Genomic DNA, 24545 nt, shown 5'->3' on the forward strand with positions numbered 1-24545 from the left:
AGGACATACCTACAAGCATTATATATACGCCCCTCCATCCTCAAAAAAAAATTTTATGCAGTCCTCGAAAAAAGTTGCTCACCCATGATCTAGGCAGTAATATAAACTAGTGACTAGTACTAGCCCTAGACTAGATCTAGTTATTCTTATCTTATCTTATCTTATCTTATATAATACAGACGTTACTTCAAAAAAGAAGATGATTACGTCCTACGCGTCATGCATTTAGTCATGCATATTAACCAATGACTTAAATTCTGCCAAGTCACTGGTTTTCCTGGCTAGCTCAGGCAACCCATTCCATGCTCTAATAGCACTAGGGAAGAAGGAGTATTTGTACAAATTTGTCCTAGCATATGGGACGAGGAATGTGCCTTTATCTTTGTGTCTTTCAGAGTATTTTATTAAATTTTGTTTTTATATTTGAAGATTATGGTTCAGTGTTTTATGTATGATTGCTACTTTACTTTTGAGCCTTCTGTCCTGAAGGCTTTCTAAATTTAGTGATTTTACTAAAGGTGTTACTCTAGTCAAATGTGAATATTCGTTTGTTATGAATCTCACTGCTCTATTTTGTGTCTGTTCCAGTTTCTTAATGTTTTCTTGAGTTGAGGGGTCCCAATCGGAGGATGCATATTCTATTATTGGCCTAACCAAGGTTAAGTAACATTTTAGTTTTATGTTCTTATTTGATTTATAGAAATTTCTTTTAATAAATCCTAATGCTTTGTTTGATTTTTTTGTAGTTTCATTAATATGTGGATTCCATGATAGTTTTTCATTTATTATAACACCTAGGTATTTTGCGTTTTTAGTCTGTGATACTGGTTTGCCATGAATAAGATAAGTGGAATTAATTTGTTTTAGTTTTTTTGTTACTCTTAACAACTGACATTTTTCTGGGTGGAAAGACATGCTCCAATTTGATTCCCATTTCTGTAATTCATCTAATTCTCTTTGTAAAATATCTGTGTCTTGTGTTGTTTTTATTGTTCTATATATTATGCAATCGTCTGCAAATAATCTGACTTTTGTTCCTGAACTAATGCAATTTGGTAAATCATTTATGTAAATTAAAAATAGTAGTGGACCCAAGACTGTACCTTGAGGTACACCTGAGTTTACTGTTATCGGTGTTGATTTAGAGCCATTTATTATTACAGTTTGTTCTCTCCCTATCAGAAAGTCTTTAATCCACTGATGCAGTGGACCATTAATGCCGAAATATTTTAATTTTTTAAGCAAACTATGGTGGTGAACTTTGTCAAAAGCCTTAGAAAAATCTAGTAAGATAGCATCTATTTGTTCACTATTATCTAAACCTTTTGAAAAATCATCAATTAGTCCTATTAGTTGTGTTTCACATGATCTATATTTCCTAAAGCCATGTTGGTATGGTGTGAGGACATTATGTTTGTCTAAGTGGTTTATGATGTTGCTACATATTATGTGTTCTAGGATTTTACATGTGATGCTGGTAAGTGATACTGGTCTGTAGTTCCCTGGGTCAGATTTTTCTCCTTTTTTAAATAGGGGGGTGACATTAGCTTCTTTCCAGTCCTTTGGTACTCTGCCCTGGTTAAGTGAAGCCTGAAAGATATTTTGAACACTGGGGCTAGCTCATTACTTAGTTCTTTGAGTAATCTAGCTGGAATACCATCAGGTCCAGAAGCTTTATTTGGTTTGGTGTTGTCTAATAGTTTTTGAATTCCATTTTCTTGTACTACTATATCTTCTATGTTGTCTACTTGGTTCAAATTCAGTAATATGTCTTTGTCTCCTGGGGCTGAGAATGCTGATGCAAAGTTTTTGTTTAGAATGTTTGCTTTAGTTTCATTATCATTATGTATTATGTTATGTTCATCTTTTAATGGCGCTACGCCTGTTGTTTCCATTTTCTTAGACTTAATGTATGACCATAGGTTTTTGTTGTTATCTTTAGATATTACATTGTTTATGTATTCACTCTGCAGCTGTCTGCTTACTTTTTGGGTTAAGTGTTTTATTTTTATATACTTTTTGTAAACTCTTTCTGCATTAGTTTCTTTAAATTTTCTATAGAGGTTTTCCTTCTGTTTACAAAGCTTCTTTAGTCTATTATTAAACCAGCATTTATTTATTTTGTTTGATGTGTATTTAGTTGGTATATGATTTTCTATTATGCTTTTAAGATGGTTTTTAATGAAATTCCAGAGGTCATCGACTGGTTGGTTAATGTCTTTTTCTAATAAGAATGTTTGTTGAAAGTTTAGTGCAGCTTGGTGTAGTTGTGTTAGGTTACATTTATTCCAGAGTAAGATTTTTCTTTTGGGTTTTGTATTGGCTACTGCTTTTATCTGACTGTGTATTTTTATGATCTCATGGTCTGATAGACCAGGGATAATTTCATAATCAACTACTAATCCAGGTCTGTTGGTTAAGAAGAGATCTAATGTGTTGTTTAATCTAGTTGGCTTTTTAATGATTTGATCTAAACTTAGGTTGTGTAAAGTTTCTATGAAAAGCTCATTTATGTCCTTAAGGTTTTGGTGTTTATCTATGGTTAGTGTTTTCCAATTTATATCAGGTAGGTTGAAATCACCCATAATCCAAAAAACTGCATTTTTATTTGTCTCTTTAAGTGTAGTAATCTGATTACATAGTTCCTGCATGTATTCTAAACTAGAATTTGGTGGTCTGTAAATGCTGCCTATTATTAGGGATGTTGAGGTGGTATTAATTTTACAAAATGTTGATTCTACATTTTTTGAGTTAGGTAAGGTAATTTCTTCTGCTATAAGAGTGTTTTTTATTGCTAAAAGAACTCCTCCATGATTATCAGCCCTATCTTTTCTAAAAATTTCATAATTACTATTGAAAATTTCTGCATTATAAATTTCAGGATGCAGCCAAGTTTCTGTTCCTGCAATTATGTCTGGTTTCTCACATTCTAATAAAATTTCTAAGTCTGCTGTTTTGTTCCTAATGCTTTGAAAATTTATAACTAAGGTTTTAAGGTATTTTGGTATTACTTCTTTAGTAGGTTTGTTTAGTGAGGCTGTTGTATTAATTTTAGTAGATTTAGGTTTAACAGGAGTGGATCTGGCTAGTGGTTGGTGAGTTTGGTTCGGGATGGTGTTTAGGATGTTGTATGGGTTAGAAGTGTCCGCATCAAAGGAATCAAACAGTCCTGATGTAAACTGAGGTAACCCACACGGTACACATTCTATATTAAATATAATATTAATAATAATAATAATAATAATCTTTATTGTCCGTACGGAAATTTGTCTTACAATTTGTGCATTACATCAAACATATTAATATTGATCTAGTCAATCTAGTCAAAGCTAGTCTATAGACTATACTACTATAGTCTATATTTAATAATATTTATAATATAGTATACCCATAGATCTAGATATCTAGAATCTAGATCTACAGTACATATTATAGTAAATTATACTAAATTATAGATCAAGTAATAAAATACTCAGAAAGACACTTGTAAAGAGAAAGGCACATTCCTCATTCCATATTATGCTAGGACAAATTTGTACAAAAGCTCCTTCTTCCCTAGAGCTATTAGAGTTATTAGAGCATGGAATGGGTTGCATGAGCTAGCCAGGAAAACCAGTGACTTGGCGGAGTTTACGTCATTGGTTAATATGCATGGCTAAATGCATGACGTGTACTGTAGGACATCTTCTTTTTTTGAAGTAACATGACATCTGTATCATATAAGTATTATAAGATTTATTTATAAGACATTCTTATTATGTCTTATGATAAGTAATGAAGTATTATTTTGGTTAAAATTTAAAAGTTTAAAGTTAGATTATTATTTTTTTTATTATGATTATATATAATAAATAGATCTAGCAATCTAGAGTCTAGACTATAATACTCAGTTATTTTAAGTAATTATAATTATTCATAATTATTCTATTACATATATTATATTTATTATTTTATATAGTCAGAGTCATAGATCTAGACTAGACTCTAGACCTAGAATCTAATCTAGATCTATTATAATTTATATAATTATACTTATAATTTATATTAAACTTTAAAGAGATAGTTATGATAGTGAAAGTATATAAAATAATATAGTATATAATATAGAGTATAGTAATAGAGTATAGTATACTAATAGACTATACTATAGTTAGACTATAGGACTATAGGTCCACTATCATGACTATGTGACTATAGTTATTATAGTCTACTATTTAGTACTATAGGACGTCTATACTGTCTATAGGACTATACTATTTATATTTATACTAGATCTATATACTACTCTACTGCTACTAGACTCCCCTAAAGTAGACTCTAGCTAGAGTGTGCTAGAGTAGACTAGCTAGACTAGTCTGACTAGTGTCTGTAGTGACTAGTCTAGACTCTAGAAAAAGGTATATCTTTAATCTTATTATTTTAGATAGATCTAGATAATAATAATGATAAATAGATCTAGTAATATATACCCTAAATTATCTAAATCTATAAAGATCTAGATAGATATACTATAAATATAATTAATAATAGTCTAAATAGAGTTTATAGAGTATCCACATTAACAGTGTGTTTATTTACTTCCTAGATATCTAGATATTGCACACTTCTAAATCTAGGACAGCACAAGTTTTTTTATTTTTTTTTTTATTGAACCCAAGATGAGCCACTAATTAAACCCAAGATTTGATTTTTTTTTTTCTTATAATAGCAAAGCTTATTATTGATATGTAGATCTCCTCTATACTACTCTATACTCAGCTATAGTATAGATACCTAGATCTAGACGTATCTATCGAGACCAATATATGCATAAATTATCATAGAAAAACTTGATTCTAAGAGATCTAATCACTGAAGTACCTCTCTCTAGTCAAAACTCTTGTCCTAGATCTAACTTAACTTCTAACTCTAACTAATGATTAACTAATCTAAGAACATAACATAAAGATTCCTTTAAAGTTATTCCTTTATAACTTTAAAGTTACAGGCGTTAGTTCAAAATATTTTCACTTTGAGAAGAGATGATTTAGATCTAGACACTAGTACGTCAATTTAGAACTTGATTCTAGATCCATATGATATTATTCCATATAATAATAATATAGATATAGATATATCTATAATTTTATAATAGAGCCAGAGGAGCAGTAATTTGGCTTGGAGTTCAGTATGACGTGGAATGTAAAGTTTTGTCTAAAAGTATTTGTCAGTGATTATTGAATGGTATTTAGATCTAGATCTACTTAAAATCTACTATATTCTAGATCTATTATTTGATCTAGTCAATCTAGAATAATAATATCTAGATATAAACTAATAAAGATCTATATTCTATATAATGTAGATCTAATTTTAGATATTGATATATACATTTTATAATTAAAAAATAAATCAACATTCTAGTCTAAATATAAATTAGTATTATAATTATATAGATCTGCTAGTAATCTAGATCTAGGCCCTATATATATTATATTATGTACTATATAAATAATTGAAAATAACATTTTAATTAATATTCATATTGGTATAGATAATATATAGACCTTAAATGTTTTCTTCTCTTTCTTTCAATTTTCAAAAGAGAAAATAACTATATCTAGATTCTAAATGTTCAATATACGCAACCATGTGTTAATCTACTCTTAACAAGAGACTATATATATAGATCTAGTCATTGGTTTTCCTGGATAATTCTGGAAACCCGCTTCAACAATATTATGACACTAGAGATAGAGAAGCTCATCACATCCTTCTGTTAATTTGGATTTCCAATTTTCTACTGTATTTGTATGTATTCTTATAATTCTGTATATTACAATAATTAACTTTTATATTGCAGGATTTTAAGTGTTGTGGATTGATTTAGATATTTGTACTTAAATTTTCTTATATTACACACACACACACACAATGTCCTTATAAACTTAATTTTTCTTATATCACACACATACACAATTTCCTTATTCATCCAGTGTTGATAGTGTTTACATTGTATTTGTACTTAAATATTTTGTTTATTTTTTTCCCTCACAGAAGAGTTCAAGCTACAAGAAAATGGACACTTGTAGTTTCAAAATTGCAGCTGCCATTTTCTCTTACTGGACAGTCTCCACCGGTATGGTATTTGTGAACAAACAACTGGTTCAACTGACACCTAAAGACTTATCACTGTTTATTGTTTGGTTTCAATGTGTTTTCGGTGCACTATGTCTGTATTTGATTAGCCAACTAAGTCGGAACTGGAATGGAAACATTGGCCCAAGTTTATATCTGCACAAACATCACTTAATACAAAGGGATATGATTATTTCTTCTATAACATTTATCTCAGCTTTGACATTTAACAGTGTGCTTTTAAAATACATCAGTATATCTTTTTACCAAATAGCAAGATCTCTGACAATTATTTTTGTTATAGTTTTGAGTGCAATAGTGCTCCAGCAGAAAGTTGGTCTGAGAGTACTTCTTGCCTGTGTTCTGATAATTCTGGGATTTTATATAGGTGTTCATGAAGAGATTCAGCAGTATGGCCTACAGGTTGTTGGAGTTTTTTATGGTGGGGTAACAAGTTTTTTTTCTGCATTGTCTTCCACAGTATGTAAAAAATGTCAGAAAGAAAATTCTGTCTCTTCTCTTCAGTTGACCTACATAGTATTCACAATAGGCTGTATTATTTTAACACCTTTAGTGCTAGTGACATCACAACTTGAATCAGCCCTGTATTTACAAGTTGATCAAACATACTTTTGGTGTCTACTGTTTCTATCTGGACTTTGCTGTCTTTTGGTTGGTTGGATCAGCACTCTTCAAATAACCTTGACCTCTCCACTGACTTACATCATCAGCACTAACTCAAAATCTGTTATTCAAACCTTACTTGCTGTTTTCTGGAACAAAGAAGCCAAAAATTTGTTTTGGTGGCTTGGGAATGTTTTTGTTCTTTCTGGAATTGTTTTATATGCCATTTTCAATCACAAAGAAAGTCAGAAATCTGACAAAGAAAGATTTATACAAAAGACAAACTGCTCAGGAATTGAGAAGAAAAGATAAGGCTGGTTTCTTTCAAGTTGTTGGCATTGGATAAATATTTTATTGAAATTTCATAGGCATGCAATTGTAACCCTATGATGTCATGCTGAATGAGAAACATTTATTAAAATACGTTTTCAGGTTACATTTTTTTTTTTTTTTTTTTTTTTTTTCAAGACTAACAAATAACATTAACAAATTTTAAAATTTTCTTTAAGTTATGTAAAGCTAATAAATGTGTAAATATGTGTACAAAGGTACGGATGTACATCTATTTTATCTCTGCTGATCCATTGAGTGTATGTTGTGGACAAAATACAAAAGCAAAATATCTCTAGCATATACAATTGTATAAAGCCATTAATAGCTAAATGTACAAATAAGTACAAATCTTCACATCCATTTTAATTGTCCATTATTTTTGCAAAAGCAAAATATACATCAATTAAACATTAGAACAAATTTTTAAGTAAAAATCTAGAGAACATTTTAACTAACGACTGAAATGTAAAGCAAGAAAAATACTCTTCATTTTCTCGAAGCACCGCATTTCTTTTTGGTCGTCTTGGCTGGTTTTCTGCTGGCTGTCTTGCGACCAGCCTTAGGAGGTGCCGCACATTTCTTTGTTGTCTTTTTGACTTTCTTTGGAGTGATACATTTAGATTTTCCGCAGGCATCCTTGCTCACTGTTTTCCTTTTAGGATGCTTGCAGTTTCGTTTACAGCAGTGGTCATCATCAGAGGAAGATGTATCGGATGAGTAACTTGATGAGGTATAAGATGAACTGTCACTTGGAGTCATACAGTGAGAGCAGTCACAATCACTGGAGCAGGTGGTACAAAAAGAGTCACTGGAGCTGTCTGCAGACCAACAAAAACAAGTCACTATCACTTTTAGAAGGCCCACTTGAAAGCTTGGCTACTAATCAAAGGGGGTGGAAGTTCAAAAACTGGGATGGAAACCTCCCTGATACTCGATCCCCCCTCACCCCTCCTTAAAAAAAAAAAGATAGTATAGCACGCTGAGCATGCTATACAAAAGCACTTTTTTTTAAGGTTACTGGTCCGAACTATTTTCAACAAATAAAATATGAAATATTTACATCTAATGACTTAACATAGTTCAGATTTTTTTTTTTTTTTTTTCAAAATCTTCCAAGTAGAATCTTTTTTTTCCATGTATTTGTAGGCCTATAACATCAATTTAATTTTGAGGTCGCTATTAATTTCATTTCTAAGAAAAAATCTTAAATCAAATATTTTGTTTTATAATATCAGAAACCTTAAATTTGAACAAAGTTTATCCTGCATCCGATTATTAACTTTCATAAGACATGCTATACAAAAGCAATTTTTAAAAAAGTTACTGGTCCGAACTATTTTCAACAAATAAAATATCAAATATTTACATCTAATGTCTTAACATAGTTCACTGTTTTTTTGGGGTTTTTTTGCTGTTTTTTTCAAAAACTTCAAAGTAGAATCTCTTTTTTTTTTCCATGTATTTGTAGGCCTATAACATTAATTTAATTTTGAGGTCGCTATTAATTTCATTTCTAAGAAAAAATCTTAAATCAAATATTTTGTTTTATAATATCAGAAACCTTAAATTTGAACAAAGTTCATCCTGCATCCGATTATTAACTTTCATAAGACATGCTATACAAAAGCACTTTAAAAAAAAGTTACTGGTCCGAACTATTTTCAACAAATAAAATATCAAATATTTACATCTAATGTCTTAACATAGTTCACTGTTTTTTGTTGTTGTTTTTTTTGCTGTTTTTTTTCAAAAACTTCAAAGTAGAATCTCTTTTTTTTTTTTTCCATGTATTTGTAGGCCTATAACATTAATTTAATTTTGAGGTCGCTATTAATTTCATTTCTAAGAAAAAAATCTTAAATATTTTGTTTTAAAATATCGGAAACCTTAAATTTGAAAAAAGTTCTTCTAACTCCTGCATCCGATTATTAACTTTCATAAGACATTATAACTATTTCAACAGTGCTTGCTGTTACTTACAACTATCAGAGCTACAGTCAGTCTCACTGTCGCTTGAGTAGGATGAACTGCTGCTGCTGCTACTACTAGGGGAACTAATTCTGGAGAAATAAAGATACACATTACATGATTGTATTTGCCTCCCCTCAGCCCAAATGTTATTCTGTGGAACTAGCTTACTAGTTGTTACCCTTCTAATTATAGGCCCTATAGATCTATTAGGCCTACATTAATAACCAATCCTAGAAGTTCATACCGAAATGCTGCTGGCAAAATCATTGGCAAAAAACAAACCCCATTTGGGCAGTTGTTTGAGACAAACATCTATAAAAAAGCTAACAAGATCCTCGAAATAAAGAATCACCCTTTGTGTCAGGATTTTGTGATTTTACCATCACAAAAGAGATACAAGACACCGATAGCAAAGACAAACAGACACAAACACTCTTTTGTTCCACTGGCAATCAAATCATTAAATAAGAACAACCTGGTATAAACTTTGTCACATGTAAATTATGAGTGAGTCTGGTGTGAATGTAGGCCTACACTTTGGTTTCTTATAGTTATAATGTTTTTTGTTTGGTGTAATGCACAAATTGTAAGACAAATTTCCTTACGGATAATAAAGATTATTATTATTATATTATTAAATACTAGAAACGGGTATAAGGTTAACATACGCTAGTAAAAATAATTTAGACTGACACATTTGATCTACTTTTAAAAAGATCTAGTTACCTTCGAGATTTCATTGGACGTTGGCAAGTTTTCGCATTCGATTTGGTTTGGCATCGCTTCTTAGCTCTGTTGAACATAGATAAAAAGGAAGTCAGACTAAGAAACTAGGATAGAAAGTGTTTCTATAAAGGCTAGGTATAAATTCCGTCGAACACGATTGAAGCCTCATTTTTGTAGCAATATTTACAAGGCACATAGGCTAAATACAATTAATTAGGAGCTAATAAGTTATGATGACCACTTAGATGTCCAGTTCGGGGAAATGTATTGCTTGAAATACACATTTCTGATTGAGCTCTACATGATTTAATAATAATAGTAATTTTATTTATACAGCGCTGTTAACAAACAAAATGTAGGCTCAAGGCGCTGTAATATTACAAACACGACAGCTAAAATGACAGTTAATCTAAAAAAGTTTAAACAGATAGGTCTGTAATAACATTACAAACACGACAGCTAAAATGACAGTTAATCTAAAAAAGTTTAAACAGATAGGTCTGTAATAACATTACAAACACGACAGCTAAAATGACAGTTAATCTTTAGTGTTCTTAAAATTGGTGTAGCATTTTGTCTGTCTGAGATCATTGGGGAGTGAGTTACATGATTTCAGAATTTAAGATTACTGCCCTTTTGTGTGGTAAGTGCTGTGGGCTAGGGTTCGAGGCTTTCCCGCCGTCCACATAAAATAAAACACCTTGCAAGACGCGCATAGTTTGAAAACGTGTTAGCATTGTCTTAACTATTTTTCTTTCTTTGATTGTCCCGTGGTGGAAACAATTACTCTAAAAAAGTAATTTCATTCTTATCTTATCTTCTTCTTATCTTATATAATACAGACGTTACTTCAAAAAAAGAAGATGATTACGTCCTACGCGTCATGCATTTAGTCATGCATATTAACCAATGACTTAAATTCTGCCAAGTCACTGGTTTTCCTGGCTAGCTCAGGCAACCCATTCCATGCTCTAATAGCACTAGGGAAGAAGGAGTATTTGTACAAATTTGTCCTAGCATATGGGACGAGGAATGTGCCTTTATCTTTGTGTCTTTCAGAGTATTTTATTAAATTTTGTATTTGAAGATTATGGTTCAGTGTTTTATGTATTATTGCTACTTTACTTTTGAGCCTTCTGTCCTGAAGGCTTTCTAAATTTAGTGATTTTACTAAAGGTGTTACTCTAGTCAAATGTGAATATTCGTTTGTTATGAATCGCACTGCTCTATTTTGTGTCTGTTCTAGTTTCTTAATGTTTTCTTGAGTTGAGGGGTCCCAAACAGAGGATGCATATTCTATTATTGGCCTAACCAAGGTTAAATAACATTTTAGTTTTATGTTCTTATTTGATTTATAGAAATTTCTTTTAATAAATCATAATGCTTTGTTTGATTTTTTTGTAGTTTCATCAATATGTGGTTTCCATGACAGTTTTTCATTTATTATAACACCTAGGTATTTTGCGTTTTTAGTCTGTGTTACTGGTTTGCCATGAATAAGATAAGTGGAATTAATTTGTTTTAGTTTTTTTGTTACTCTTAACAACTGACATTTTTCTGGGTGGAAAGACATACTCCAATTTGATTCCCATTTCTGTAATTCATCTAATTCTCTTTCGATTTGGACAATTAGGTGATCGAAGTAAGTCTTTCTATTACACCTGTGAAGTTTCTGAGAGTCAATGAATACTCAGCTATGATCCCTAATTCCACAATATGTATTACAAACAATTTAAAGTCAAACAGGAATCATCTCATTTGAAAGCTTTAAGATATAAAAGATGATTGTGTTCAAACTCTCTCGGCGGCCTTCTGACGTAGGCGAAGTAGGTTTATAAAAAGTTTCTTCTAATCAAAGCTTGGGTGAAAAATACTAATTGTCATATTTCAATAAATCACACTTTGACATAATTAATAGAAGGTCTATTTATGAAGAAAAAAAAAGTAAAAATGCCTGAGCTAGCTAGGAAAACCAGTGACTTGGCAGAATTTAAGTCATTGGTTAATATGCATGACTAAATGCATGACGCGTAGGACGTAATCATCATCTTTTTTGAAGTAACGTCTGTATTATATAAGATAAGTTACTATGTCTCATGTTTCGGATGATTCCTCGGAGTTGAAGATAATCTACATCCTAGCCCATACCTCCGGCAGGACGACGGAGGATGTCTGCGGGCAGGGTGCATAAACCAGGGGCCATCGAGTAGACTGACCGAGCGACAGTCCAGCGCGCATACCACATGACCAGACAGCTAATACAGAAAGTAGGGCGTTGAACTATTCAGTACTAACTTTACTTAGATCCTCCAGCACCGTTCGGCAATCTGTCTCCACAAAGATCTATCACTGGCAATGTCTGAAGCCTCTTCAGTAGCAACAGACTACCAATTTTACCCACACTTATAACAAATAAAAAAGGCTAGAGTAGCATTTTCAAATTGAAACGCTTCTTAAGAGCTTAAAAACAACACGCTTACTAAAATATAATTTATGGAAGCTACTTTGATTTATAGATATATAAAAGTAGGCTAATAAAAACACAATACCCTTCTTTGTTTCCTCCAGTTAAACGCTTGGTTTTAGCTTTTGTTTTATCCATAACTAATGTTAGTAGGCCCTATTAGAACAGCAGTGTGTCTCTTTCCATTGACCAATGGTTTAAAAAAACAAAACGATTGCATTGAAACTGTGATGTTATGATTTGATTTCACCCTACACATCAAAGTATTGAGGGCAACCAGTCAGTTGACTTATGGGTAACGAATTTTTATCAACAATGTCAAATAGTGACCATACATTGGTTGACGATGTTTGTATGTGTGACTATTTTATTTAAATATAATTTTCTCCACCACAACCCCCCCCCCCCCCCAAAAAAAAAAAAGCGCTTAGGACGCGGAGCTGGGGAAATCAAAGATTAGACCTAAATGAAAAAAAAAATTGTATCTTAGGCTGTCCTCTGTGCCAGACAGAGGCTGTTGTGCATACTAATGACAAATACTTGGAACACACTTGAGATGGGGTTACCAGACGTCCGGCAAAAAGAAATCATGTCCTCCTTTTGGGGTCGTGTCATCCGGCCGGTCGTTATTAGCCAAAAGTGTGAAAATGTCAGGCTTTTTCACTATTGTAGCTTACCCAGAACTTCTGAAAATTTGTGCATTTTTTTTTTTTAAATTCCCGGGCATAATGCCAACGTTGAGATCGTGTTTTCGCTGATAAATATGCAGCGGACAAGGGAGAGAATAAACTATGCCCACATTGCCCAGTCCCAGTGAGCGGCATTCTTCTCACAAAATGGGTGGTTAATATATTTCTTGACGTCCATAACTTTTGGCACGCCTATTACAGTCGGAGTCGAGCAGCTGGACACGCCTGAGTTTTTTTTGTTTTTTTTTTATAACGAAATAACTCCTGATAGGTACACACTACCGTATTTTCGCGCATAAAAATCCGCGGGTTATTAAAGTTTCTACAAACGAATGGCAGGTGTGCGGGGTATGCAAAGGTGCGGGGTTAACACAATTTGTTTTACTCGTAAAGATAGCATAACGGAAATTATGGACATACCGGTGGGTCTTTATACCTCCTATGGTTCGTTGTGTGGTTGTGAAATGTAGCCTACATTGGAAGGGTTTATGAACATCTCATTATAAACCTAAAAAAAAAAAATAGCTAGGCCTATTATCAATGCTGAAGAGAATCTTTGATATACCAGTGATCAATTGCGACAATTTTACTATAGCATTCTAGGTATGTATAGGGATGCGGATTGTATGATTTTATTTTGCTTATTTTATAATGTGTGCGGGTTATATGCGCGAAAATACGGTACTTTTGTAGCAGCTAAGGAGAATGGCCAACTTGTCTTGTGATAATATGATGGTACATGTGAATGACGACGCTTAGAGAAACGCTTCTTTCCTTTCTAGACTTAATGTGTAGTTGAGTGTTTAGTTCTTAGTTATATGAAATATATGTACTCTCCACTATATGATCTTTTAATATACCTTTCATTGTTCTAAAATAGGTCTACTGTTTATTTTTGTAACCACAAGATAGGAGGCATAATTATATTGTTTATTAAATAAAACAACATGCTTTTAAATAAATAGCAGTTACTTTGTTAAATGACAAAACGTCGTTTAGACATATAGAGAATCCGTATTCTGTAAGTAGGCCTACATGACCTCTTTCAGTCGCGAAACTACTATGGATTATCTCATAGAAATATGAAATATTCACATTTGACTAGAGTAACACCTTTAGTAAAATTACTAAATTTAGAAAGCATTCAGGACAGAAGGCTCAAAAGTAAAGTAGCAATCATACATAAAACACTGAACCATAATTTTCAAATACAAAAACAAAATTTAATAAAATACTCTGAAAGACACAAAGATAAAGGCACATTCCTCGTCCCATATGCTAGGACAAATTTGTACAAATACTCCTTCTTCCCTAGTGCTATTAGAGCATTGAATGGGTTGCCTGAGCTAGCCAGGAAAACCAGTGACTTGGCAGAATTTAAGTCATTGATTAATATGCATGACTAAATGCATGACGCGTAGGACGTAATCATCTTCTTTTTTGATGTAACGTCTGTATTATATAAGATAAGATAAGCAATGGGATTAATGCCTAGGCATTAGTTATAGTCGGAACGATGTTGTATACACAGACGTTTTCTCCTCTCCACACAGCTGATCTATTTAAAGCAGTGGTTCCCAAACTTTTTTGTCGAGTAGACCCCTTGCCATGTTTTCTGATTTTCGGTAGACCCCTTGCTCAACTTGCAAATTTTATCAAATTCATTAACATTTTTTTAAAACAAATTTCTAACTGTAATGAGTTGAAACTACACAACTACGGATATCATGTTTCATTTACGAATTTGTTGTTCTCTGAAGTGTCTTTCCAAGATTAAATATTAATTAATTAATTAATATGCCTTAAGTATCATTGTAAAAGGTTTCGCAAAGAGCAGTTTCTCGTGTATTTCTTGAAGGAATGAATCCCAAAAAGCCACGACCTGCTAGGATGAAATCTATTAGCACAGACCCCCGTGGACATCTCATAGACCCCCAATTTATTTTTTTCACTTTCGTAGACCCCTTGGAGGTCTTCGTAGACCCCTGGGGGTCTATATAGACCACTTTGGGAATCACTGATTTAAAGGAACAACAAATGCAGACAAGTGTACAGTGTGGGATCAGCGGGGTCGCAGGCTCTGCTAGGCTGTAGCACTGTGTGTTGCAAGATCCGTAAGGTTTGACTCCCGAAGTCTTTCCCATGTTTGGGTATAGCTGTAAAATAGCAGACACTTGAGTTTTTCTTCTAGGCTAACGAGTCCTTCCTGGTCGATTGTTATTGGTTAGGCGCCAGTTTCTCGCCTTCTCCCCTTGTCATTGCCGGAAGTGGTAATGGAAATAAGCACTCCACTGACTCCATTGTCTAAATCTACATAATACTTCCAAAGGCATGCGTCTCAAAAAAAAACAACAAAAAAAAACTTCGACAACTCCTGGCCTTCAAGCGTGGCTCAGATATTGGTTCCGGCGGAACTACTTACACTAACAGAAGAACTATAACCTAACAATATCGTCTTACAAGTACGCCTCTCTCTCTCTCTCTCTTTAATACTGACGGAATCACCGACTGAATGTAAGAATCGGAAAAGAAAAAAAAAATCAATAAGAAGGAAATCCAAATATCTAATCTTCTCTCTCTATATATAGACATTACCTACGGTATATATATAGGTAATGTCTTCGATTCTGAAGATTAAGGGTGTGTGCAGTATTTCACTTGACCACACGAACCCAGTTGCGACCTGCATATTTTGTCCCATCTAATCTTCCCACCTGCTAAACTCAAATGGCTTTCTTCAATTCTTTAAAGCCTCTACAAATTCATTCATAACACCGTCTTTCTGTAATACTATTAAGCTGATTTTAACAGTTAATTTTGCTAGGTCTATTTTTTTAAAATAATGATTATCATATGTGGCGCTATTAGTTTTGTGTGGAATGTGTCCATCCGTCCGTCCCGTTTAGATCTCGTAAACTAGAAAAGATATTAAAAATCCGACATCATGATATTTTAGACCTTTTCAAGTTCCGATGCAACGGCTACTTTTTTCTTTTCTGAAAGATTCAATTTTTAAAATCAATTATGCAAGCAAATTTTTCATAAAAATACATCATTTTCACTATTAATAGTAACAAACACAAAAGGCTATTTAGAAAGGGAGACGACTATTTACCATATTTTTTAACTTATTTGTGCAAGCGGTTTTAGTTTGTTTTTTTCGTCAAAAATTATTTTTTTTTACAAATGTATTGTTAAGTTTTGTAAGTTCTGTCATAGTAACTACTTCATTACAAAAATTTTTACTATTTTTTTCAAAGAGAAAAAAATTCATTTAGTATGCATATAAGTCGAACATAGTTTAAAACAACAATTAATAAGTAGTTTTTAATATAATCGCGTGAAATGCAAGCCCCAATCCTACACAAAGAATTCACGCAATGTATTTTTTAAAATGAGGCTTTGAATAAGAGATAGACCCTATACAAAACAATTAGATCAATAGGGTAATCACTATATGAAATCAGTCGGGCCAGGTTCACATCTAACTTCACCTACACTTTCAGCTATCCCTTGGTCTGCTGGACCCTTGGGGCACCACACAAGATGTCAACCTTCTTTCTCCATTCTTCTCTTGTCATTCTTCTTTGATAGAATTTCATTCTGATATCCTTTCTGAAAATATTGAAACCTGCCTTTTTACATGACCGGGTGGACAACTTCGGGGGGCCGATTTGGAGTTTGGTGTGTTTCAACACAAACTGTCTTTGTAACCTTGTTGTTTTTTTAAATAGACAAGTGACGGTAAGTTGTTTTTTTTTTGCTATATTTTAAGACACTAGATTTATATGCAACAATCGTCTTGGGTGGAAAGAAAAATTTAAACACTCTTTAAAAAATATCAATCAAGCTTTTTAAAACTGTTTTTAATAGAGAAGTTTGTTTTTTTTTAAACTTTTTTGTTACCATAGCTACGTTTTGAAATTGACGGGCCTGTTTTTTAAATAGACTCTAACCAAGGCAAAAGACAGAGGAAAAGAGAAAGACGGTCGACAGATCATGTGTGGTGCCCTAACTGACAAAGGGATAGGTAAAGGTGAAATACAGGTTGATTTTTTTTCAAACATAGAGGACGTTCATTCAGAAATGACAAATAGGTCCGAGTCCAAATAGCACATCAAGAGATTGAAGTGGTCAGTGTTCAAACCATCAAATGTCAGTTCAAAGCCTACCACCTAACCAGGGAGTCATTCTGAGTTAGGTTTTGATTTTTCAAAGTGAACAGCCAAAAATTTTCTTTTTAAGTGAAGATGAAGCTCAATGATTTTTGTTTTTTTTTCACTATTGAGTATATCATAACGATATCATAAACAGTGAGCAAACGAAAATTGTATTAGTTGGTCAGACTCTCTGTTTTTTTTCCATTTTCAATGGTTTGAACTTTTTTTTTTCACACAAACAGCTGAAATGTGAAAAAATGCAAGAAATCTAAACAAAAAAGTTTTCAAATGGCCAAAACTGTTTAAATGGTCAACTGTGAATTTGAATATTATTCAATAATATAATATTATGTGAATATTAACTAGATCAGTCTCTCCCCTAAGTAAATACATTGAAACTAAATATATGCAAGGATGATTAAATATTTTTATTGTAATATACATTTACATTGATTAAATATTTTTATTGTAATATACATTGTAATATACATTTACATCGATTATGTACATAGATATGCATAATTTGAGAACAATATATATATATTAAGAGAGAATTATGCACACCTGTATAGACATTCTAATTCTGTATAAAAGATATATAGATTTATGATTATACAAAACTGAAACAATAATGTCAATAACCTGGTCAATGCATCTGTCCTCATTTTGAGTACAGTTACAATTGGATGACTGCACAGAAGCAAGTACTTACAAACCAGGAAGATAGGTACTTTTTTTTTTCATGCAAATTTATGAATTTAATTGAATGCCAATAGATCTAAACTAAACATAGGTTAGTGCTTCTTTCCATTATGGCCACCTCATTTAGACAAGACAGCACAGTGCTAGGAATTAAGAAACTGTCTACAATACCGGTATGTAGTTTGTTCTTACAAGTGAAAGAGAGTTCAGTCCCTTGAGAGAATAAAGCTGCTTTCTATTATAATTCATAAACAAAAAAAAAAGAACAACTGAGACATAACTAGGACTTATAGTTAACTCCCTTTCTGCTAGAATGAATCGCAGGAAATTGAAAAAACAAGTTTGTAGTATAAGGGCAAGTAGGAATGTCATATTATATTCATGTTAATATTAAAAACATTTTCTATTAAACAGTGATGGATAAAACATAAACTGCACAAAATATAAAAGGTGCACAGTAAAACTAAAAGTAAGAAATAAATGGTAATTGGCACCCCCCTCCTCCTATACAAAAAATTTGTATAAAGTAGACAATGAATTATATAGGCAAGGAATAACTATTTATAGAAAACATCAATTTGTATCAATACAAGCACAGATAATGGTTTGTTTTTAAATGATTGTACTAGAAAGAAAGTCTTTAAAATAGAAACATTTCTTTTGGTACCTGATGGAAAAATCTTTACATTAAATTGATCAAAACCACATCTAAATGGTTTAAAAGTGAATAAGTGTATAAATTATGAATTGCTTTCAAAATGCTAATGTTTAAAATAGTATACTTTTCAAAGTTTCACGATATTTCATTATCTGTTAAAATCATAAACATGTACATCTCTCTTTGTTCAGTGGCGGAGCAACTTGGCTCACTTGTATTTACATAAAAATAAACAAGTTTTGTAAATTAGTTTTCTTTTAGGATGAATAGATTTCCCCATAACCCCCCCCCCCCCCCCCTAATTTTTTTTTTTTAAATTTCATCAGAAAATGTACAAAGATAATAAGGTTTAAAGTATAATATATATATATATATATATTACAATGGACATATTATGCTCACCTACATCAAGATATGAGAAACATTTTTAAACCAACCTGTACATTAAATTAATGCATTTTTTTTTATATAAATACAAAACCTTTCCAGTATTGAGGCTAAGTGGTAATGTTTTGTTTGCTGAAGAACTTTGACTACAGGTACAACTTTATTAGCCACATTTGTGTTTTGCTATATCAACGTCTTATGAAACAGATTCAGGTCTACAGATTTAGTAGAGTGCTGCTTTCATTACTAAATAACTATGTCACTAACTTAATAAACTGCAGACAAAATCCTAACTAACTAAAAGTTACAAACCTATACGACAAAACCTGGCATTTTCACATACAGATCTCAATGACTCTATAAAGAACTAGTGCAATTGCATCATGTAGCTCCTCCTATTAGCTTCACAGAGTCTATGGTGTCATATGTGACAGCAGCCTATACAGTAATAATGCTTATTTCATTCCAATGAAAGAGAAACACTGGCACTACCAGAAACAAGCTAGAGATACATTTTGAGGTTTGAAAATTTAACTACAGGTCTACCTGAGAATGAGACGTTTATAAGCTTTATCTATCTGAATAAAAGTAACATTTACTGTACATTTGAAAGAACAGTTCCAAATGATGTTTATGTTCTATCATTAAATATAGACATTAAACAATCAACAGCCCACTATTTGAAAGTGTGGTAAACATAATCACAGTCAAACATTGCAAAATACTCACAAGTTATACAATAATAACAAAAAAACAAGTTTGATCTTTTTATCCCAAAGCCATGTTAGCATTTGTGATTCCATTGATAGTCAAATTATAGATATATGACACTATGTACACAAATTGAAAAGAAAATAGTAAAATGGAAACATACCAAGAACCTAGGATCAAAGAAATAAATTCCTTGACTATAGGTGCAGGGTAAATAGGTCAGGTGGATGGTAACTAACAGTTGATTAAACTTAAGATTAGGACTAATCCAAACTCAAAGACAATGTAATGACCATTAGTCAAAACTTTGTGTTAGACTGTATGTACATAGTTATTTACAGATAAAATCAAAAGGTAAACAATTCAGGACGTTCCATTGAATTATTGCCTGTTGGCATAATGCCTAAAAAAGTCACTATTGTGATATAAGGCTGAGTTCCACAGATGTTCTGCCAGTTCTTGGCACTCGTTATTTTCTGAAGCTAGATCTCGTAGAGCTTTAAGAAAAGTTCGAAGCGTGCAGCCAGTCTCATGAAAGTAGCTCACCAAGAAGTTTTCTGCTGGTAGTCGATTACTTCGTATAGATTCATAAACCATTATATCGGACACAGTCAAACCAAAGAGACCTGGAAACAGAATCAATGTCAATGTTTGATTTAGTTTTAAGAGAATACCTTGTGCATAAATCTGTTACCTCGAGTTAAAAATAATTTTTGGTCAAAATATTTATACATTTTTCATTTACTCTGGATTAATAAACTATACAAAGAGGAATGGAGAGAACTGGTTAATAGACCTATTGTAGTACTCAAATATATCTACAAACTTAGGTGAACATGAAGAGGGCTACCGCACAAGTTGAATACATAAATATGGAGGATCACCACAATGACCATAGGTTTACAAGGCCTGTGTTTCGAGCAAATTACTGGATGGCAATGAGTCACTTAAGCGGAGCGAAAGTGACTCATTCATTTTACTTATGCTGCCTCATCTGGATCCTGAAAATCACAAGGCAAGAAAGAGTGTGTAACAGTCCTCAGACAATGTTGCTTGATCTGACTTGTTCATGTCCATCAGACAGAGGATGAACAAATACAAAAATTCCTCCTTTACGGACAACTCAGACAGGCTCAAGAAAAACTGGTCGGCCCCCATATCCGATTAACAGTATGTAATGAAATAGACCTCAAAGCAATGGACACCAACATTGACTACTGGGAAAACATAGCTCTAGACCAGACTAGAGATGGTGACAAAGAAAGCTCTGACAGGAAAAATAGCATTGGCCAAAGGTCTGGAAGAAAAGTGAGCCAAATGTCAAGAGCGTGGGTGTGTAAGATGTGAGATTGTGTGTGTGTTTGTTTATTTTATTAGTTGGTGTGTGAATTGTTTTTATCACGGGATTTTCAAGGGGGGACAATTAGGTTTCTAGCGGTCAGTCTAGCAGTTGGAGAGCTGACCTGGTCTGAGTAGGGTGCTGGTGTTTCGTGTATTTCATAGGAGTGATATAATTGTGTGCTTTATTAAGTATTAAAGATTATCGATATTCATGAATATAAGGAGTTAGAGTTGATGTATACTAAGTGTTCGTATTTGAGTTAAGCAAGTATTGACAAGTGTAATTGAGAATCATACCCTAGATTATCGAGCCATATGTAAGTGGTAAAGAATTCACCCGAGTTCCCTTACAGTTGGGGGCTCTTGTGAAAGAAAACCAGGACCTCTCGTCGCAGAAATTGTATAAGTATAGCAGTTATAAATTGTTATTGATGTACTTAAACTTCAAATATTGTTCTTCATGTTATATTGTTGTTAACTTGACACTCATTCTATTTTAAAACATTTTCCTCATGTAATTGATGTTCTTAAACTTACAAATATTGTTCTACATGTTATATTGTTGTTAATTTGACACTCATTCTATTTTAAAACATTTTTCCTCATGTGTTATGCCCCTTGATTTGGCCTGAGGAACGGCGGTGGTTTGAAGTACCAGTACAGAGAGGACAGCGACAGCCCGAAGTTGCATCACGAGGACAGGTTGGATCACGTGCAGGGAGTGGAAGTTAAGTGATTTGTGTTACCTCTCGTGTAGCTGAACCCTCTACTCTCTAGCCTCTATTTTCTTGCTCTATTATAATTTGTTTCAATTTGACTATCATATATTTTCCTGCTTTTTTTTTCTGTGCTGTCATACTAGCCTCTCAATTTAAGGCTTCAGTAATTTCATTCTGATTTTATCGTTGCTAATTTAAAAAGCAAGAGTCTTTAAATCAAAGTATTCTAACTTCCTATCGGAATCTAATAATCTGATCATTATTTCAATTTGTATTTTTCTGTCTTGATCATTTACTTGCCTAGTTAGTCTTTCTAATCTATTGTATAACTAAAAATATTCTGCAAAATTAGGATTGATTTTATTTTCTTATTGTATGTATAATAGAGCACTATAACTATTCTTAAGGTAGTAATTTAAGGTAAAAGAAATACTAGGACTGTTATTTTAAAATTTTCTGTAAAACTTAGTGTAGCAAACGTACTGAGTGCTGTGTATTATAAGGAATAGAAAGTAAAACATGGAAAAGGAGAGTGAGGCAGAGAAACAGAGAAGAGAAAGATCTGAGAGGGTGGAGGAAAGAGAAATGTCCAAGCTGCAACAGATGATAAGATTAAAGGAACTGGAATTGGAGGAAAAAGAGAAAGACAGACAGGAAAGGGATAAAGAAAGACAGGAAAAGAAAGAGCAGAGAGAACATGAGGAAAAAATGAAGAAACTTGATTTACAAATCGCACAGGAAAAAAATAAAACACAATCAAGCGCGACAACCGGAGTCACGGCCCAGAGACCAAGACTGAGTAAAGGTTTCCCTGCCATGACAACAGAAGATCTACCTTGTTACCTCGACATGTTCGAAATGGCAGCTAGGAGAGACAAGGTTCTAGAAGAAGACTGGGTGGCACAGCTGCAGGAGAAAATAACACCTAAACTAAGGCAATTCCTGACACAGAGAAGATTAGTGGACTGCACTGACTACGAGAAGATAAAAAAAGAGCTCTTAGACTATGTGGGAATGACGGAGGAAGCCTGCAGGAAAAGATGGCATGAGACGGTCCCAATTGAAGATGGCCCAAGAGAATTTTTTGTGGCATTACAAAAGAACTTCCGACAGTGGTGCGAGGCGGCGAAAATAGAAAGGAACTTTGATCAGCTGGAGGAGTTAATATTGAAAGACTCTATACTCAGTGCCCTAAACGAAGAGGTAAGAGAAGAGATCCTAGATAAAGAACCTGAGTCGTTGGAAAAGCTAGTTGATTTGTTGGAGAACAGAAAGATAATCTTCGCCAGTAAAAGCATTTTCAAGAAATCGAGAATTTATCAGGCCAACGCAGTGAGTGACAGAAGAGATTTGAATAGGCAAAATTACCGCTACCAAACCAGTCCTAGCAGCGCAAACTATATCAGGCCAAACATTGAATACCATGAGCCCAGAAGGAATTTCATCAGACCCCGCTATAGCAATTCTTACAACAGAGCAAGAGGGCGATGGAGTAGGCCAAATTACACATTGAGCAACCAAGTTAACAACAGAAGAAACAACTATGGAAATGGAATGTACCAGAATAACCAAGGAAGGTATAGGAATGAGACAAGAAGGAACTACTCCAATCAAGCCGAATGTGCCGTGGTGCAATTGCCTGATAGACAAGGGACTTGCAATCTGATCTACCATAATCCAGAAAGTGTGGCTAACTTCATTATAAACGACAAGTCTATTGGATCACTAAACATAGAAGAAGGAAAGCTGAATGGAAGAAAGGCGTCGATCCTGAGAGATAGCGGCTGTAGCGTTATCGCCGTAAGAGAGACACTTGTCAATGAAAAAGATATTTTGCCAGAGAAATGCTCCTTGTGCTTAGCAGACGGACAAGTATTTATATACAAAACCGCAAAGGCAATGCTTGACACACCTTACCTGAAAGGAGAATTCATCGTCGTGCTATTTCCGGAGCCGGTCGCTGATGTGTTAATAGGCAATGTGAAAGGTCTGTTTGTGTCAGCCGTAGAGACGAGAGGAATGAAGGACAGAGAAAGGGAAGAAACTCATGTAAAGACTCCGATTATAGGAACAAGTATAGAAGGAAGTCTAGAGAAGAAACAAAAAGAAATTGAAACTCGGGCACCACTATGGAAGAAACTTATGACCAAAGAAAAAGAAGTTGACACTAATTATACTAACTTGTTTGAATATCTTGAGGAATTAAAAGAAAGACTACAAAGTACAGCTAAGATTGCATGTGATAATGAAGACATAGCGAGGCAAGAACAAAAACGACTATATGATAGAAACACTGTAAAAAAAAGTTTTGATACAGGAGAAATGGTATTAGTGTTGAAACCAAAAAAGGGAGATAAGCTCAAATTATATTGGGAAGGCCCGTACAAGATAGAAAAGAGGTTATCAGACTTAAACCAAACTCAGAAAAATGAAGTTGAAAAACTCCTTGAAGACTTTGCACACGTAATATCAGATGTACCAGGAAAAGCGAAAGTGGAGCCCTTTAAAATAACTCTAACATCGGATAAGCCTGTCAATTTAAAACCTTATAATGTACCAATGGCATTGAGACAAAGGCTACAAGAAGAAATTGAGTCGATGATTAACATGAATATTATTGAAGAGAGTGAATCGCCTTATACATCTCCTATGATCTTAATCAAAAAGAAAGATGGAACTTTGAGACCAGTTGTTGATTATAGGCAATTAAATTCCATAACAAAATTTGATGCAGAAGTCATACCAGATCAAGAAGAACTATTCATCACACTAAGGAAAGCTAAATATTTTAGTAAATTAGACCTAACGAAAGGTTACTGGCAGGTGCCATTAGAAGAGAGTAGTAAGCAGTACACAGCGTTCAAAGTACCTAATGCACACTATCAATTCAAATATCTCCCATTTGGTTTAAAAAACAGTCCTAGTTTCTTTAACAGAACAATG

At 33.3% G+C, this 24545-nt stretch overlaps 4 protein-coding genes across 17 annotated transcripts in view; 1 reads left to right on the forward strand and 3 right to left on the reverse strand.

The window, feature by feature from the left end:
* The window catches only part of LOC106078744 (dedicator of cytokinesis protein 3-like), a 104514-nt gene extending 99513 nt beyond the window's left edge, over positions 1-5001 (reverse strand). For 2 of the 4 annotated variants that reach the window (XM_056028083.1, XM_056028080.1), the window contains exon 1: positions 4579-4608. The gene's annotated coding sequence lies outside the window, so the exon portion shown is untranslated. Of the gene's footprint in view, positions 1-4469; positions 4609-4860 lie in introns of those variants that run through there. The other 2 variants (XM_056028082.1, XM_056028081.1) reach the window with 2 other exon arrangements.
* Positions 4339-7179, forward strand: LOC129926079 (GDP-fucose transporter 1-like). Of its 10 annotated transcripts, none has more exons than XM_056028086.1 (3): positions 4687-4856; positions 5585-5790; positions 6037-7179. In XM_056028086.1, the coding sequence occupies exon 3, from the start codon at positions 6058-6060 to the stop codon at positions 7051-7053; it is 996 nt and encodes a 331-aa protein (XP_055884061.1). In that variant the 5' UTR covers positions 4687-4856; positions 5585-5790; positions 6037-6057; the 3' UTR covers positions 7054-7179. The 10 variants fall into 10 exon arrangements, with proteins under 10 accessions (XP_055884069.1, XP_055884068.1, XP_055884061.1 ...); XM_056028091.1 differs by having other exon boundaries at positions 4853-4989; XM_056028089.1 differs by lacking the exon at positions 4687-4856 and adding an exon at positions 4908-5042.
* A 56-nt stretch (positions 7180-7235) lies between these two features.
* Positions 7236-12499, reverse strand: LOC106078755 (uncharacterized). Its single transcript, XM_013239755.2, has 4 exons — positions 12321-12499; positions 9772-9837; positions 9055-9134; positions 7236-7892 (listed from the first exon to the last, which is right to left on the reverse strand). The coding sequence occupies exons 1-4, from the start codon at positions 12371-12373 to the stop codon at positions 7561-7563; spliced, it is 531 nt and encodes a 176-aa protein (XP_013095209.2). The 5' UTR covers positions 12374-12499; the 3' UTR covers positions 7236-7560.
* A 4995-nt stretch (positions 12500-17494) lies between these two features.
* Positions 17495-24545, reverse strand: part of LOC106078747 (uncharacterized) — a 36722-nt gene continuing 29671 nt past the window's right edge. For both annotated transcript variants that reach the window (XM_056025899.1, XM_056025898.1), the window contains exon 11: positions 17495-20168. In XM_056025899.1, coding sequence (XP_055881874.1) covers positions 19924-20168 — 245 coding nt within the window. In that variant the 3' untranslated portion in view covers positions 17495-19923. The remainder of the gene's footprint in view (positions 20169-24545) is intronic.

Source organism: Biomphalaria glabrata, chromosome 4 (assembly GCF_947242115.1).
Source record: "Biomphalaria glabrata chromosome 4, xgBioGlab47.1, whole genome shotgun sequence".
Lineage (NCBI taxonomy): Eukaryota > Metazoa > Mollusca > Gastropoda > Planorbidae > Biomphalaria > Biomphalaria glabrata.